Source organism: Ascaphus truei, unplaced genomic scaffold (assembly GCF_040206685.1).
Source record: "Ascaphus truei isolate aAscTru1 unplaced genomic scaffold, aAscTru1.hap1 HAP1_SCAFFOLD_589, whole genome shotgun sequence".
Lineage (NCBI taxonomy): Eukaryota > Metazoa > Chordata > Amphibia > Anura > Ascaphidae > Ascaphus > Ascaphus truei.
This window is the reverse complement of record NW_027456921.1, coordinates 81,871-100,076: the sequence shown is the minus strand read 5'-3', so window position 1 is coordinate 100,076 and position 18,206 is coordinate 81,871. Positions and strand designations below refer to the sequence as shown.

The 18,206-nt window shown below is 38.8% G+C and overlaps 1 protein-coding gene across 1 annotated transcript in view; it reads right to left on the bottom strand.

Annotated features, from left to right (window-relative positions):
- Positions 1–14,406, bottom strand: part of LOC142485404 (uncharacterized) — a 66,657-nt gene extending 52,251 nt beyond the window's left edge. The window contains exons 1-4 of the mRNA XM_075584418.1: positions 14,401–14,406; positions 12,535–13,159; positions 7,904–7,981; positions 6,556–7,538 (exon numbers count right to left, since the gene is read on the bottom strand). Of these exons, the coding sequence (XP_075440533.1) occupies positions 6,556–7,538; positions 7,904–7,981; positions 12,535–13,159; positions 14,401–14,406 (1,692 nt within the window). The remainder of the gene's footprint in view (positions 1–6,555; positions 7,539–7,903; positions 7,982–12,534; positions 13,160–14,400) is intronic.
- Positions 14,407–18,206: the final 3,800 nt, after the last annotated feature.

The following is an 18,206-nucleotide window of genomic DNA, read 5'->3' as shown; positions in this document are numbered from 1 at the left end:
AATATGGGTTGCACACCTTTCTTCTCTCTGCTGTGTGCACAAAGGGATGTGGCACCGGTATGTTATTGTTGCACAGGTTATATAATCCCTCTTCAATTTTACTTTAGTTGTGTGTATGTGAATAAAACTGGGGTAACAAAGCACTAATATTTTAGCATTGTGTTGTTCCTTATGCTAACACAATACACATATTATGCCCATACTCATTCATGCTTCTAGTATGCTTACATACAATGTTATTGGTGCAGTGTAACATGTACATCCATATGATGTGTACACCAGCCTGATTTACATTTTGAATGTCATGAAATATACATGTTGTTGCACATTTAACACCAAATACACACTTTGCTGTGTTGTTTACGGTACTGAAGATGGCATGTCAATGTTTGCAATTTATATATTGTTCCTTTGCATTATAGGTATATCTCCAGTATGACTGATCATGGTATGTATATTTGCTGACATCTCTCATAAGATGTGCCTACATCAATCTTCCTATAATTATTTGTAGTAAAAACCCAACATATTGGTTTAAACACAAATGTTACATATATGTACTTTCTGTATTATGTATATGCATTTAGCTACTCTTGAGCTTTCATGTGCATTGTATTAGAAAATGATTACTCACATTTCATCACATTTTATGTATGTTTCCTTATAAATTCCATTAATGTAATATAGAGGTGTTTGGAGACAAGGGGATAACTGTAGTTATTTCTTTACTTACGGGAGATCATTCATCACGGATGAAATTGACTGATCATAAAACTCCATGCATGAATGCCTGCAATCACAACAATGCGTACTACATCTTATATTTAGCAATGTTGGTGTTTTGTAATGCTAGGAATTAATAGTCAACATTAATTTAAATTTGTGACATGTGTATGTATAAGTCACACGTGTGTGGATGTGTCCTACATGTACCAAGTGTTAAACTGTTAACAGAGAAGACAAATTTGTCGCTAATGTTACTGTCATTTAGCATTTATAATTTACCAATATGACAATGTTGGTAATATTTTTGGAATATAAATCACGTCACTTCATCATTATCATGATGTTAATTATCAAGTATTCTCACAATTGTAACGTCAATCACGTGCACATTAGCATAGACACACTTTGTAACACAACTGTTTGTGTCTGTATCAATTTGTGTAGGATCCATGTGTAACACCGACAAATGATAACACCAGCTTTATTATGGTAGCTTATATCATCATATTGACTATACTATGTATTTTTAGAACGTTTAATAAACACAGTAATCTATAGTTAGTTAGGTTAATGAAATATACACAGAAACGTACTTCATTACATGATGTTGATGTCATAATCAGAACATCATGCATTGTAGGGGACCACAACATCTGGCCAATAACATTATTTGCTACTGTCCCAAACCATTTTATCAACATACCCATGTAACAAGAGATTTTTAACAAGAAATGGCTAGTTGGTTGTAAGTGTCCTTTACATTGGGAGAAGGAGTGGCTCAGTGAGTAAAGACACACACTGGCACTGAGATTTTGAAGCAGGGGAGTCTGGTTCAATTCCCGGTGTCGGCTCCTTGTGACCTTGGGCAAGTCACTTTATCTCCCTGTGCCTCAGGCGGCAAAAAATAAATTGTAAGTTCCACGGGCCAGGGACCTCAGCCTGAAAAATGTGTCTGTAAAGCGCTGTGTACAACTAGCAGCGCTATACATGAACATGCTCATATTATAATTATTATTATTATTGTTACATAGTTTCGACAGTCATACGTTCCATTACACAATAGAATTCACAAATGTGTTAGCAGAGTGGGAATGGTTGTTATATATAAAACACACCATGCCATAAAATGATAGTAGTCATTAAAGAACACTCAATAAAAATTCATGAGGCACTATTTTGCAACATCATTATGTTAATTAAGTGCTTATGCAATATAGGCATAAGGGTATCACATTTTTAATTGTTTGTTAATAAGCGCTGCAAGCAATATAAAATTAGTTCCATATGTAGTATAGTAGTCGGTGGCTCCTCCTCACAATCATCTCATATAAAGGTAGACTCTTCTGAAATCATACATTGATCCGATTGTATATTCCCCGACATCTCTGAAATACAGCAAACACATGATGGTCAAATATGGCACCTTACTATATATGTATCCGTGACAACGCATTACACAGCTCTATATGATTGTGTACATACACACGTCACTCACTTATATGTTAGAAGTACAAGTGTACATCAGTATGTAATGTTTCTTTAAATTTGTAGCAGGCATAACTATGTATATGATGTGAACGTTGCCTGTATACTGAAAAATGTGCGCGCACATCTTAGTGTGCGCACGCACTTCACGCTTGGCTGCACTAACTGTTAGCGCATGCGCAAAACAAAGCGTACGTTGTGCGTTCAATACATCTTGAAAATACCATTAAACATAAAATCTTTATTTCAAATACAATGAATACGAAACTACATTCGTTCTAAACGAGTACATCTGTATTCTTTTTAAACAGACGTGTTTGGACAGAAAGGACGGCCGATAACACAATGCGCAAATGCAATACGTGTGACGTCATGTTAAACCAGCGTGAAACGCACGCTAACACTCCTCCCACTCAATTAACATTCGGCTAACGCCCAGTTGACGCCTACAAACACTGAGCCGCACACATGACACACTGCAGTTACCGTTACTATAACAAAACATGACAGCCAATAGGCTTTGAGGCGCGCACGTCGCTTGGGGGCGGGACTTACATCCGTAATCCTTTTTAAGGACGCCTTGGGCCATGACAAGGGTCCCACGTCATACGTGGGGGACCCGCTTTTAAATGTTGCATGATAACAAAACAGGTATGTGTTAGAGTTATGTTAAAATGTTGCTAATATGGTTAAAGGGATAGGAAAGTACGTATATTTATTCCGTCAGCAATGTGTACTACTCTTTCAGGTTATACTATATTGTATTCGGCAACAATTTCTTTGTGATCGCTACATGTTATGCAGTCTGCAATGTTACGCTGTATCCACGCATTGAAAGGGAAAATGGTGGTTAAAAAAAAAAAAAAAAAAAACATTTAAACGCACAGTCAACGCATAACGGTTGTTATATTTACCATTCTTCTAGAATTAACTCTTCGTCTGGCTGCAACTGCTCGCTCCAGAAATGCAAGGCATTTTCATCCACGCTTGACCCACCTGCTGAATCCAGTATGACACACATCTCCTCCATGAAGCGCTCATAGGAATCGCCACTGCTTTCTTCAAACAATTGGTCGGGAGGTAGGTTCATTTCTTCGGGTTCCCATTCCAATGCATTTTCAGCTGAAAGGCTTGGTACATAATCATAGTACTTTTGTTGTTGTACAATGTGGGTTTCAGGAATGGAGGGTGCAGATATTGCAGCAGGTATCGATTCACACGGAACAGTAGTAGCGGATCCATTGCTATTGGCATTAGGAATAAATATGCCTTTCACAACAATATATGTGCCCTCTTTCAGGGTAAAATGCTTTTCCTTTGCAATCTTCCAGAAACCATAGGTGTGTTCTAGCTTATCCTGCACACGTTCAAAAAAGTCATTAGTTGATAAAGTGAATCTTATTGAGGAATTAAAATTCCGCGCATGCCTACGGTCTTGGTAATAAGGATATTTAGCTCGAATCAAATCATAGATTTGGCGTGTGCTTGCTTTGTGTCCGCGACTGTTCAAAATTGCTTCTGAAACCATGTACTTATAACCTAAGAGGGGATTCATATGGTTAACGAATTCATCAGCCATGTCAGAGTAGCACAAAAGATGTGTGCAGTTCTGTGTTCTTTGCTCATCAAAATGATTCTGCTCAATGGCTAACAAATTCCTGTATTTCGTTTTCAAGGTCAACAAAAGTAACTACTTTTACTCCTTATTTCAAACGCCAATTGGATGTGTCCTTTTAATTGGTTTAACTTTAGTGGTTAGTGATAGGCGAATGTGGGAAAAACATGTATCATTTTTTTATCTCGTTTGTGAAAACATTCCTACACTTTTATTTCAGTAACATTGAGTTTTCTAGAAAAATAACAAAGAGCACTGTGTGAAAATAGTGCTTAGACAGCCATATCAGTAAATACACACACCTGCAAAATGAAATGTTTTTTTCCCACATACATTTCTGTGTGTATTTGAAATTCTGGTTAACTACTTGTCTGCATGAGTTTAAATACGTGTGTATCTATATATATATAAATATATCTCTCTCATAAAAATATATATATATATATAAAGTGTATATTGTACTACTGTATATGTATAGTGTGTGTGTGTGTGTGTGTGTGTGTATATATATATATATATATATATATATGTATATATGTATATATATATGTATATAAAACTCTGAAACATAGCCTGGCCACGTTCCGTTGCATGCCGATCGCACAGGCACATGTTCCAAACAGGGGCGGCAATAGGAACAAACTGTTATTGCAAATGGAAGCAAGACTCATATATAATCTGAATACGGTGACCCCAAAGGGTCTTAATGAGGACCTTAATTTGGGATGTTTTCTATAATTGGCCTTTTTTATGATTGGCCTTTCATTTACTGTAGTTCTGCTGTTCCTTACTGCATGCACATGAAACGTACGGTGCGCTGCTGCTGCAGTCATTGTTTGTATTATCTTCCTGCCTGCTGTCTCAGTCTCTCTGTGTGTGACTCTGGGATATAGGGTATTGTAGGGTAGTAGTATGTATAGATATCAGACACGGCGTGACTAAATTGTTTTTAGTTTTCTTTGTGTAAATATGTATATCCCTCGTGTGTTCACATATCCCTTTCCTTTTGTGTTAGTATGGATGGTTTCTATGTTACACTGTTATGTTTGATGAGCCTTGTCCCATAGGATTGATCCAGTTTATTGATGTGCAGTAAGAGGGTTTTTTTGGCTACATTACCAGTTGTCATTTATGGGAAGCATTACTCCCTTTTTTTTTTTTTTTTTTTTTTATTTCTCTCTCCCCATAGTTTGCTATATCATTATTTCCATTTTTTGGGTTGATTGGTGCTTTGTTGCTGCCTGTATAGACAGCCTAAGGCTGTCCTTCACTCTTTCTGCATGCCCCATTGACTCTAGCTTGGGAATAGCCAGGTACGCCACCTAGTGGTCGTTCTGGCAGGCAGACAAGCTGCAAGACTGACCTTACTATAGGGTAGATACATAGTAGCAGTGAATGAAGGCAGATCAGTGAGGTCATTACCTTCACAGACACCCCCTCCAAGATGGCGACGGCTCATCACACACACCTGGCAGGTGATTTTTGCAGAGATTTGGATTGTAGGTAATGTGAGTCAGGTGTGTTTGTCACATGTGGTGAGGGTATATATATGCTTGTCTATCAGTCTGTCATTGCACCCCCTTGAGAAAGGTCCAATTCCAGGACCGAAACGTCGGATTGGGTGACTTATCTTTTTTATTCAGATGCCCAATACAGTTTTTCATGATTACTGAACCGAGTGCAGTCTTTCTTTACCAGACGAGAGAATGGTAATGTTGTTTTTCTATTATTTGAGACTAGCACCTGTCTATATGAACCAGTACATTGAGTGCAAGCTGTGATGTTGGTTTTTATATATATATATATATATATATATATATATATATATAAAAAAATTATTTTATTTTTTATATTGCAGGAGTACACACAACATATTGATGGCAGTAAGTAGGCCTTGTATGAAACCTATTTAAATGGTGATAAACATGAGTGAATTAAGTAATAAACATTTGTTTGCACCCAATAATGTTAGAGGCTCACACTTAGTATAGTTGTCAAACATTAGGCCTGTATTATTAAAATAGTGTGTTTTCACAAGGAAGCATGAAGTGTATGTTTTTTGTAAATACATCTATACCAGTTTAGATAGTACTATATATACACACACACACACACACACACACAGTGTGTGTCTGTGTGTGTGTGTGTGCATATATCAATACATACTACATATATTTTAGTATAAATTCAGAGATGTTCTTGAAACAAGAACACATAAATGATTAAAGGACAACATTACAATGGCCACCAAAGGTAAGTAATATTTAACACAAAATCCTGCTGTACACGTACAAGAAAGATGTTTGCAGTTAAATAGGTGCTTTTATAATTGCATGAAAATAATATGCACATGCAATAATTACATCAATTAACACACCCAAATGCAATGTTTTGCTGCAAAGTCAATGGCAGCTTCTCTAAACTTAGCAACTGGCTCCTGGTGGACCATTACTGAACAGACGATTAAAACATAAATATTTATAACACTATTCATTAATTAGGAGTGTTAACATTTCCAAAACTTCACGTGTACAAGAACATACTTGAAAGTTTGGAAACAACACAGTCTTCAGCATACATACAATAGTAATTAGATAATCTGAAGTCAACAAAACAAGGCCAAAGACATATTTTGAGAATTATAACATTTATTTTTTTTGTTCCTTTTGCGAGCGAGTAACAGGCCTGCTTGTTGTCTCTTGAATTTTCCTTTTTCTTTTGCCACCAACTTCAGGCACAACAGAGCCACTTTGAGTGGCCTCTGGCACTTCACGGGCAGGGCTTGTGGCCAGTGACTCACCTACAGGGCTTTTGGGCAGTGATTCACCTACAGGGCTTTTGGGCAGTGACTCACCTACAGGGCTTTTGGGTAGTGACTGTTCACCTACAGGGCTTGTGGCCAGTGACTCACCTACAGGGCTTTTGGGCAGTGATTCACCTACAGGGCTTTTGGGCAGCGATTCACCTACAGGGCTTTTGGGCAGCGATTCACCTACAGGGCTTTTGGGCAGTGACTCACCTACAGGGCTTTTGGGTACTGACTGTTCACGGACAGGGCTTGTGCCCACTGACACATGTGAGCAAGTTGGTAGACACTGCACAAGTGATGGTTGGTCTGTTTCATGTGTGTCTTGTTTTGTTTTTGTCGCCTCCTTTGTAGGTGTCTGCTGCTGAATTTGTACAGATGGTAGCGGTAGGATGTCATCAGGAACCTGCACAGCAATGTCTGCTACTTGACCGGTAACATTTGGGCCTGGTGAATGAATATCAGATGAATGTGGTGAAAACTGACCTGCATGAACAGATCCTGCCTGTGAGGTGTTGAATTGTGGTACATTAGTCATTCTCCAGTAATTAGCTTGTGTTTGCTGAACAACTAATGCTTCGAATGAGGTGTTGATTTTTTGCAACTGTTTAGGCACTTCAATGAAGACTCTGTGGAGATGTGCCAATTGTGAAACTGTTTCTTCCTGCAGTGCAATCATCCTTTCCAGCACTGTCATCAGGTCAGAATGGCGACGATTTTCTGCTTCCACAATTTTTCCCTCAGAAGCTACAATTGCATCATATGTGGTATTTGCTGGACGTTTTGGCGGTAAAACAGTTTCAATTGGAACCTCTTCATGGTCACTTGCTTGTATTTGTGTGTCTATGGCGGCGGCGGCGGCATCATCATCATCATCATCATCATCATAATCCTCTTCATCATGTTCTACAAATAAATGTACACATTATTAAATGGCATGTTAATCTCTGCTGTGTTACTATGTAATTCTACTGTGTCAAAAGAAACAACTAACATGTTTCCATACGTTTTATAACCTCACATTAAAAACTACCTTGACTTAAGAATAATGTTTGGACTCAGTATGAAATATGAGTGAATGAAAACTTGCTGTAAACTCACAACTCCTACATGATAGTTAACATCACTAACACAATACATGTTGCCTTACACTTCATTTTCACATACACTAAGTAATCGTATTTAAAGAACATGTGCAAAACAATTAATGAACATGACAACATAACATATAGAAGAGCACATATTATATGGCCACCAACTGATACACTCACCTTCTAGGTGTGTTGAGCTGGCTGACCCAGGTGAAGACACTTGTTCCCTCTCAGGTGACACATGTCCTTCAATGGCAACTATATATAACAATAACATAAGTTTTACATTTACATGTGTAAATATTGAACAAACAGTTATTGTATGTTCTGTATTTATGAGTACGTAACAGCATCAGTTCCTTAACCCAAAATGTGTGTGTGAAAGTGAACATAAATAGTTGTAATAACAATGTACATGCCTGTGTACTTAGAACTTTTGAGTTCCCTAACATAAAACATACTATGTTTCTGCAGTAATGCGTGAGGATAAATAGATAAAATTTGAACATAAAAATCATATGTTGTGTAGTGATATCAGTATCATAATGTACATAACTATCATGAGATGACCATTCACAATGGTTATCATGAAGGTGGTCATATTGCAAAAAGTGTTGTTTTTGGTAGAGGATATGTGTGGTACATTAATATAAGATGTGGCACACCTGAATGTGGCTGTGACTCAACAAGACAACACATGCAGTGTGTGATAATGTGTCGTTGATAGTAGTAGTTCAACTATAGATATGAGTGAACTAATGTGTGAGGTACGCTTTGATAAGTAATGAGTTGTTGGGGCATTTAGTAGCTAAAGTGAAGCTTTCAAATGAGTGTGATTAACTTCAGTTGTGCTAGTCAGGTTGTAAGAACGGTATTCCCTTCCCCAAAAAGCCTAATCAGCCACACCTTTCAATTACTTGAAACAGGTGAAAATGGTGTGAACTAAGTTGACCCTAAAATGAGGCTGTAATTAGTGTGTGTGCTGAACCCCACCCCCTCTGTTGAAGTGTATGCTGTAATGAGATATTAATTGCAGCTGCTTTAACACAATGGTAGATGAGCTAAATAGTCGTGTGCAGTTTTTAAGTTATGAAAACAATGACATAAAATATGATACGTGTGCCTCATTATGCTGTCTGTATATGACTTAAAGCAAAAATGGACCTTTTCATAAACAACTATAGATGTGTTAGTGCAAGTGATGTTTGTAGGCCGTTGCATGCAATATATTTGATGCATGCTTAAAATAGGCAGTAATGTCATGTTTGTCGGAGTAAATTAAATAAAATACACAATAATATTCTACATATTTATGTCCTGTACCTGTAGCTAGTAATAATTTCTGATTAACATGTGTTACACATGTGTACTACCCTGTTGTTCCCCATCTTCGCCCACCATCAATTGCTTCCACTGCAGCAATGCATTTTGGGAATTCACATGTAAATGAGCACACAATGGCACGTGCTATATTAGTTACTGCTTTTAGTAGGACTACAACATATATGTCTATTTTGAGATATATATATATACAGAATCAGACATATACATATATAGATGCAGGTATGCTTATATTGTGAAGACAGTATAAAAAGCAGTGTAAATATGCAAAATAACTGTAAGCAACGACACGCCTAGTACAGTAATATTTCTCACCTGGTGGAAATTGTGAGGGATAAATTCCTATATCACGGTCACCAGGTAAGCCTTCCACGACGACGGGAAGTAATTTTGCCCGAAGCAGCTCCTCCAATGGACTTAATATGAGACGTTGTGGTGTCGGCCCACCTCCAGTGCCAGTAGCATGCACGCGTTGGTGTTGTATTATCTTTTTCAATTTGGACCTAATATCATCAAATCTCTTGTGACAATTCCGCTTGTCCCTCACATGATTCCCACACGCATTGACACCAATGACTATTGTGTCCCACATTTCTTTTCTGCTTGCTGAACTTGTCCGCCCTTGAAAAACATATAAAATATATGAGGTAAATTAATAATAATAGAAGCACCAGTTTCCTACACTGCTAGCTGTTCCAAGAGATAGCAAACATGCTGTTTTATGTGTAATATGTGAAGCACATGAGCATTCACATAAGGGTAGAGTTGCTCCGCGCTAACGTGGATATTGAAAGAAATCCCTCTTGCAGCCTGTAGTCTGAAGGGGCTTCCACAAGTCCCCTATAAGAGTGAGCTCCCACAAGGGGGGCTCACAAACAGAAAAAACAATAGGCAGACAGGCGCACTGAAGGGTATGATTGGTTTATTAATCTAAAACAGTGGACAAAGTATCCACTGATGCAAGGAATAACAATAAAGCAAATTATTACAAAATTGCGGCAAGATAATAACAAATAGGGGTTAAAAACGGGACTGGATAATACACTAGTATATTCGGTAGGGGCAGGGGGTAACCACAGGGTCTAGCTACGCACTACAGAATGGATCCGGACCAATCCGAGTACTTACCCAGCTAGAGACAAGGGGACCCGCTCCCACCGGCTGCAAAGAACTCCACAGGAACTGCCACCACGTGACCTCTACGCGTTTCGCACGTAGTGCTTCGTCAGGAGGTCACGTCATAGCGTTGTCCCTGGAGCTTAAGTAGAGAGCGGCAGCCAATGGATCTAGTGTAATTAGAGCAAGTAGGAACACATGTAATACAAAGCAGAGGCAAATAAAGTTCCCTGCAGCATGTGGGGAGGATTAAAAGCACATATTAGATAGGAGCAATGTTAAACAGGTCCCAATTTAGCTTTAAATAAATCCAAAATCATACCAGCATAACTGTAGTGAATGTAAACCAGTATATACTGATATGGACAATTTTAAGGTAAACATGTATTAAAAATCTGTTTAAAACATATATAGTTATTAAATACTAAAACATGTTATCTAAAAATACAAAAAATGCTTGGAAACCGTGTAAACACCTAATAATTAATTCATTAGAATTCGTTCTTTTAAGAATTCATTCTTTTAAGAAAGGGACCAATTCTATGTAATCATTTAAACCATGAGGAAACCTCGTTCGCATGGTATAGATCCAGAATTGCTCCCTTCTACTTAGGCGTAAATCTCTATTGCCTAGGCGTTGATTGGCGGTAATTACTTCAATGCCCATGAAGGAAATGCCACTAGGGTCACACTGATGGCAATCATGAAAGTGTTTTAAAAGGTGGGTTAGGGGCATGTGTTTATCAATTAATTTTTGCACATTTTTGATGTTCCTCATGTGTTCCATTACCCTCACTTTCATGCATCGTTTAGTTTTACCGATGTACTGTAACCCACATTGGCACTGTAAAATGTACACTACATATGTTGTGGAACAATTGATAAAGTGATTAACTTTAAAACTACGTTTTGTGGTAAAGGAAACAACCTCTTTTTTATTCATTAGGTTGGTACATATTTTACATTTACTATATTTGTAGTTGCCCTTCAGATCTAAATAGGATCTTAGTGTGCCCTTTTGACAAGAAACAGACTTCAATTGGCTAGGGGCTATTAATCCTTTCAGATTTGGAGCTTTTTTGTATACAATCTTTGGTTTCAACGACATCTCGGCACTCAACACAGGGTCTAGAGATAAAACCCTCCAGTGCTTAGCAATGGCCGATTGTATGGCCTTGTGTTTATCATTAAATTGTGTGATAAACACTGGGAATTTATTGCTTTGTTTTGGGTCATCTTGACTCACCCTCCCTGTTAGTGCAAGCTCAGTCGTGACCACTGGATTTAGATTGATAGACCCTTTTCTAAAGTCAAGTCTTTTATCTCTTTTTTTCTTATTTTTTTTTTTTTTTTTTTTTTTTTTTTTAATAAATTCGTCCTTTTAACGAGATTGACTTTGTCAATGGCACGGTCAATCAGGTGTTTATCATAACCTTTCTGGATAAATCTTTCCTTCAGAAAGAGTACCTGATCCTGAAAATGTTCATCATTAGTGCAATTTCTTTTAAGACGTGCAAATTGATTAAAAGGGATATTAACAATCCAGGGTTTAAAATGGCAACTAGACGGATGAATGTAAGAATTCACATTAGTATCCTTGAAATATGTTTTGGTACAGATTGGCTCTGATTCGATGGTAATTTCAAGGTCCAAATAATGTACTGATGTTTCACTATTTTCCCCACTAAAACAGAGGTTACATGTATTCGTGTTTAATTGTGCAACAAACTCTAAAAGAGAGGCTTCTGTACCATCCCAAATGATGAGGATATCATCTATATATCTCCTCCACAGAATTAACTGTGGAGGAGGTGTCTCAGTAAGCGTGATTTTCTCCCACCACCCCATATATAAGTTGGCGAATGATGGAGCGAACTTGGTACCCATTGCGGTACCAAGTATCTGCAAATAAAATTCCGATTCGAACAAAAAGTAGTTATGAGTTAATATGAACTCAATGGAGCATAACAAAAAATCAATTTGTGTTTGTTTAATGAAATTACATGCCTCCAAAAAGTGCCTAGCCGCCATACATCCAGCCTGATGAGGTATGCATGTGTACAATGATTGTACATCTAGCGTGGCCAATCTATATCCGGTTTTCCACTTGGTTTGTTGTAATAGTTTAATAACCGCAGTGGTGTCTTTTAGGTATGACGGTAACTCAGTAACTAAGGGCTGTAAATAAAAATCCAAATACTGGGATAAATTCGATGTCATAGAATTTATGCCCGATATAATGGGGCGTCCAGGAGGATTCGAAGTCGATTTGTGAATCTTAGGTAGATGGTAGTATATGGGAATGGTGGGCGATGGAATATAAATGAACTCATATTCGGATTTTCTCAGTATACCCTTGTCAAGGGCCTCATCAAGTAGGACTTTAAGTGATAGGAGGAACTCCCCTGTAGGGTCCTTTTTCAATTTTTTGTATGATTTGGGATCCGACAGGAGTCTCTCTGCTTCTAAGCAGTAGTCTTTTTTGTCCTGTATGACAACTCCCCCTCCCTTGTCTGCTTCACGCACTACAATATCAGTATTAGTGCGCAAGTTTTTAATGGATAGGGATTCGCTCGCTGTCATATTGGACCGACTACGCTTCTTGATTGAGGCCGAGTTACAGATGTGTCTGAACTCTTGTTCTAATAGTTTCCCAAACAACTCGACATATTGTCCTCTAGAATAGTAAGGGTAAAAAAACGATTTGGGTTTATATCCAGAATGGAAAATTCTCGTGTCCTCAACAGTTTGACTATCTGTATGATTCTCACGAAACAAACTTTCCAGATCCCTATATGTCTGTTGTTCTATAGGGTCGCTGTATAGATTAGTGGCTACTGGTAAAGGTTCCATTATATTGTTTTCTATTTCCTTACAATTGGCAAAGTGCCTATGCAATGTCAGTTTTCTCAGATACTTCTGAAGGTCTATGAATAATTCAAACTCCGAAGGGTTTGCTGTCGGAGCGAATGTTAGACCCTTAGACAAGACATTGCATAGTTGTAAGTCAATCCTAAGGGAAGAGAGATTAAAGATACCTTTTGATCTTAGTGTCTCCGGACTCGGGTATCTCTCCTGTGTTGGGGGCTTCTTCCCCCCCCTTTTTCCCCTTCTGTATATGGTCTTGTTAAAGTGGTTGACCTTGTTTGGGGCCTCGACGGGGGGTTGTCTGGTTTCTGGTCTAATCTTCTCTGATGATGTTTTTCTCTCCCTTGAAAAAAATGGATAGATTTATCAGCATCATTAACAGTTTGTAAATCTCCCAACTGTTGAAATCTATTAGACAACTCAAAAGGATGTGGATTGATGTCTTCTCTTTCCCGGTTTGGGTAATTATCTGTATTTTTACCCCGGGGTTTATGGTTAACCGTTCTCCAATTGTCATTAGTCTTATTCGTTTTATTATCTTTAGGTGGGGGTTGGATTTTTCTCCTTGCCCCCATGTGTGGCGTACTAGGCCCACTGACATTAGGTGAAGATAGTGACGCCTTATGTTTGTCACTTATTCCCAATTTGGGACTACATGTCTGATTAATGGGGGCATCCCCACAGATAACCTTGGGAGAAGAGGGACTGTCAATAACCATATTTAGGGATTTGGAAAGTTGTTGATTACCCTTATTGGCTTTTGTTTTATCTTTTTCATTCCAATTTTTCTGCCTATTTAGCAGATAATCATTTTTATCTCTCAAAAATTTCTTATTTTTGGAGACCATAATCCCATTCTCAAATTTCCTCATTTTTGTATAAACCCCCTCTATCAATTGGGGTAGTTTTTCCAATTCTGAGGAATTCAAGATCTCATGTTTTATTTTAGTTATTTTGAGATCAAGTTCAGAGAGTTCATTCTTTCTCTCTATAGTAAGTATAGTCATTAATCTGCGTGAGCAGTCTTCCAGGATACTACTGCTTAGAAGCAGAGAGACTCCTGTCGGATCCCAAATCATACAAAAAATTGAAAAAGGACCCTACAGGGGAGTTCCTCCTATCACTTAAAGTCCTACTTGATGAGGCCCTTGACAAGGGTATACTGAGAAAATCCGAATATGAGTTCATTTATATTCCATCGCCCACCATTCCCATATACTACCATCTACCTAAGATTCACAAATCGACTTCGAATCCTCCTGGACGCCCCATTATATCGGGCATAAATTCTATGACATCGAATTTATCCCAGTATTTGGATTTTTATTTACAGCCCTTAGTTACTGAGTTACCGTCATACCTAAAAGACACCACTGCGGTTATTAAACTATTACAACAAACCAAGTGGAAAACCGGATATAGATTGGCCACGCTAGATGTACAATCATTGTACACATGCATACCTCATCAGGCTGGATGTATGGCGGCTAGGCACTTTTTGGAGGCATGTAATTTCATTAAACAAACACAAATTGATTTTTTGTTATGCTCCATTGAGTTCATATTAACTCATAACTACTTTTTGTTCGAATCGGAATTTTATTTGCAGATACTTGGTACCGCAATGGGTACCAAGTTCGCTCCATCATTCGCCAACTTATATATGGGGTGGTGGGAGAAAATCACGCTTACTGAGACACCTCCTCCACAGTTAATTCTGTGGAGGAGATATATAGATGATATCCTCATCATTTGGGATGGTACAGAAGCCTCTCTTTTAGAGTTTGTTGCACAATTAAACACGAATACATGTAACCTCTGTTTTAGTGGGGAAAATAGTGAAACATCAGTACATTATTTGGACCTTGAAATTACCATCGAATCAGAGCTAATCTGTACCAAAACATATTTCAAGGATACTAATGTGAATTCTTACATTCATCCGTCTAGTTGCCATTTTAAACCCTGGATTGTTAATATCCCTTTTAATCAATTTGCACGTCTTAAAAGAAATTGCACTAATGATGAACATTTTCAGGATCAGGTACTCTTTCTGAAGGAAAGATTTATCCAGAAAGGTTATGATAAACACCTGATTGACCGTGCCATTGACAAAGTCAATCTCGTTAAAAGGACGAATTTATTAAAAAATAAGAAAAAAAGAGATAAAAGACTTGACTTTAGAAAAGGGTCTATCAATCTAAATCCAGTGGTCACGACTGAGCTTGCACTAACAGGGAGGGTGAGTCAAGATGACCCAAAACAAAGCAATAAATTCCCAGTGTTTATCACACAATTTAATGATAAACACAAGGCCATACAATCGGCCATTGCTAAGCACTGGAGGGTTTTATCTCTAGACCCTGTGTTGAGTGCCGAGATGTCGTTGAAACCAAAGATTGTATACAAAAAAGCTCCAAATCTGAAAGGATTAATAGCCCCTAGCCAATTGAAGTCTGTTTCTTGTCAAAAGGGCACACTAAGATCCTATTTAGATCTGAAGGGCAACTACAAATGTAGTAAATGTAAAATATGTACCAACCTAATGAATAAAAAAGAGGTTGTTTCCTTTACCACAAAACGTAGTTTTAAAGTTAATCACTTTATCAATTGTTCCACAACATATGTAGTGTACATTTTACAGTGCCAATGTGGGTTACAGTACATCGGTAAAACTAAACGATGCATGAAAGTGAGGGTAATGGAACACATGAGGAACATCAAAAATGTGCAAAAATGAATTGATAAACACATGCCCCTAACCCACCTTTTAAAACACTTTCATGATTGCCATCAGTGTGACCCTAGTGGCATTTCCTTCATGGGCATTGAAGTAATTACCGCCAATCAACGCCTAGGCAATAGAGATTTACGCCTAAGTAGAAGAGAGCAATTCTGGATCTATACCATGCGAACGAGGTTTCCTCATGGTTTAAATGATTACATAGAATTGGTCCCTTTCTTAAAAGAATGAATTCTTAAAAGAACGAATTCTAATGAATTAATTATTAGGTGTTTACACGGTTTCCAAGCATTTTTTGTATTTTTAGATAACATGTTTTAGTATTTAATAACTATATATGTTTTAAACAGATTTTTAATACATGTTTACCTTAAAATTGTCCATATCAGTATATACTGGTTTACATTCACTACAGTTATGCTGGTATGATTTTGGATTTATTTAAAGCTAAATTGGGACCTGTTTAACATTGCTCCTATCTAATATGTGCTTTTAATCCTCCCCACATGCTGCAGGGAACTTTATTTGCCTCTGCTTTGTATTACATGTGTTCCTACTTGCTCTAATTACACTAGATCCATTGGCTGCCGCTCTCTACTTAAGCTCCAGGGACAACGCTATGACGTGACCTCCTGACGAAGCACTACGTGCGAAACGCGTAGAGGTCACGTGGTGGCAGTTCCTGTGGAGTTCTTTGCAGCCGGTGGGAGCGGGTCCCCTTGTCTCTAGCTGGGTAAGTACTCGGATTGGTCCGGATCCATTCTGTAGTGCGTAGCTAGACCCTGTGGTTACCCCCTGCCCCTACCGAATATACTAGTGTATTATCCAGTCCCGTTTTTAACCCCTATTTGTTATTATCTTGCCGCAATTTTGTAATAATTTGCTTTATTGTTATTCCTTGCATCAGTGGATACTTTGTCCACTGTTTTAGATTAATAAACCAATCATACCCTTCAGTGCGCCTGTCTGCCTATTGTTTTTTCACATGAGCATTCACTACTAAACCTATACATGTAAGCAAGGTTGCATTCATATTGTATGCAGTTATGGCAAATTGACCGCCTGTGTTTAGTTGTCCTTGTAAGGCATGATAAAAAGCTGTGTTTCCAGACTAATTAACATAGAAAGATATTCTGAACCCATATTTGCATATGAACAAAACTCAGATGACCTAGGATCACATGTATTTGAATAATAAATGTAAAGGTACACTTACCTAGTAAATGTCCATATATACTGTCATAGTGCTCCAGAATGCCAGTGACAAGAGCTGTATTTTCCTGGTCATTGAAGCGAGGATTACGTGGCTTCTCCACACGTTTCTTCCGAGCAGGTTTAGGGTCAGAGCTTGGCTGGTGCTGACTGGACTCTCCTTCTTCCAATGGAAGAGCCTCCAAAAGCTGCCCACCAGCAAGCACGCCACCACCATCCACCCCATCAGCAACTGCGCCACCAGCAGCTCTCACAGCACCAGCACTCCCACTCCTAGCACCAGCACTCCCACTCCTAGCACCAGCACTCCCACTCCTAGCACCAGCACTCCCAGCAACAGCACTCCCACTCCCAGCAACAACACTCCCACTCACAGCAACAGCACTCCCACTCACAGCAACAGCACTCCCAGCAACAGCACTCCCACTCCCAGCAACAGCACTCCCACTCCCAGCAACAGCACTCCCACTCCCAGCAACCCCACTCGGTGCACCAGCAACATCACTCCCCTGAACAGTACGTTCACTCCGACGCGTACTCGCACGAGTAGCACTCCCACTCCCACCAGCATCACTCTTCCCACGCTTTGCGGGCATACTTCCAGCACTCACAAAAAACAGACAACTAATGTACAGCCAATCACACGAAACACTTCCACATATAAAACAAGACAAAGATGTAAACAAAACAACAATGGACAAAGCTCACCCAATACACAACAAGTCTCTCCGTCAATATGCAAATGTTCAATCAGCCAGCTCTGTGCGTCTCTCTCTCTCTCACTCCCAACAACACAGAGAATGATTAGCAGTACACGTTGCCTTTAAATATGGCGCGCAATCCAATACATGCTTGTTTCGCCTGATTCAGCAAGATTTGTGATTGGGCAACCTATCAGCACCCCGCCACGCACGCCGATACACCTGTGTGTGATCGGATAATCATCGTGAGAGTGGGCGGATTTGTTTTCGGGTTGATTTTGAATGTATTCGGCACTTACTGCATACGGAGAGGAAAAATCGCCATTAACATGACTAATCGGTAAGCTTGCCGATTTCACTTAATCGACGATTACTGCATGAGGCCCCTAGTTCTAGTCTGAGTTATAGTTCTGAAGTGGTTGCTGAGTAATGAGAGAAGGAGACTGTGACCAGGGACCTGGCACAGAACAGATATCCCTGCGGGGATAGGGAATCCCTACAT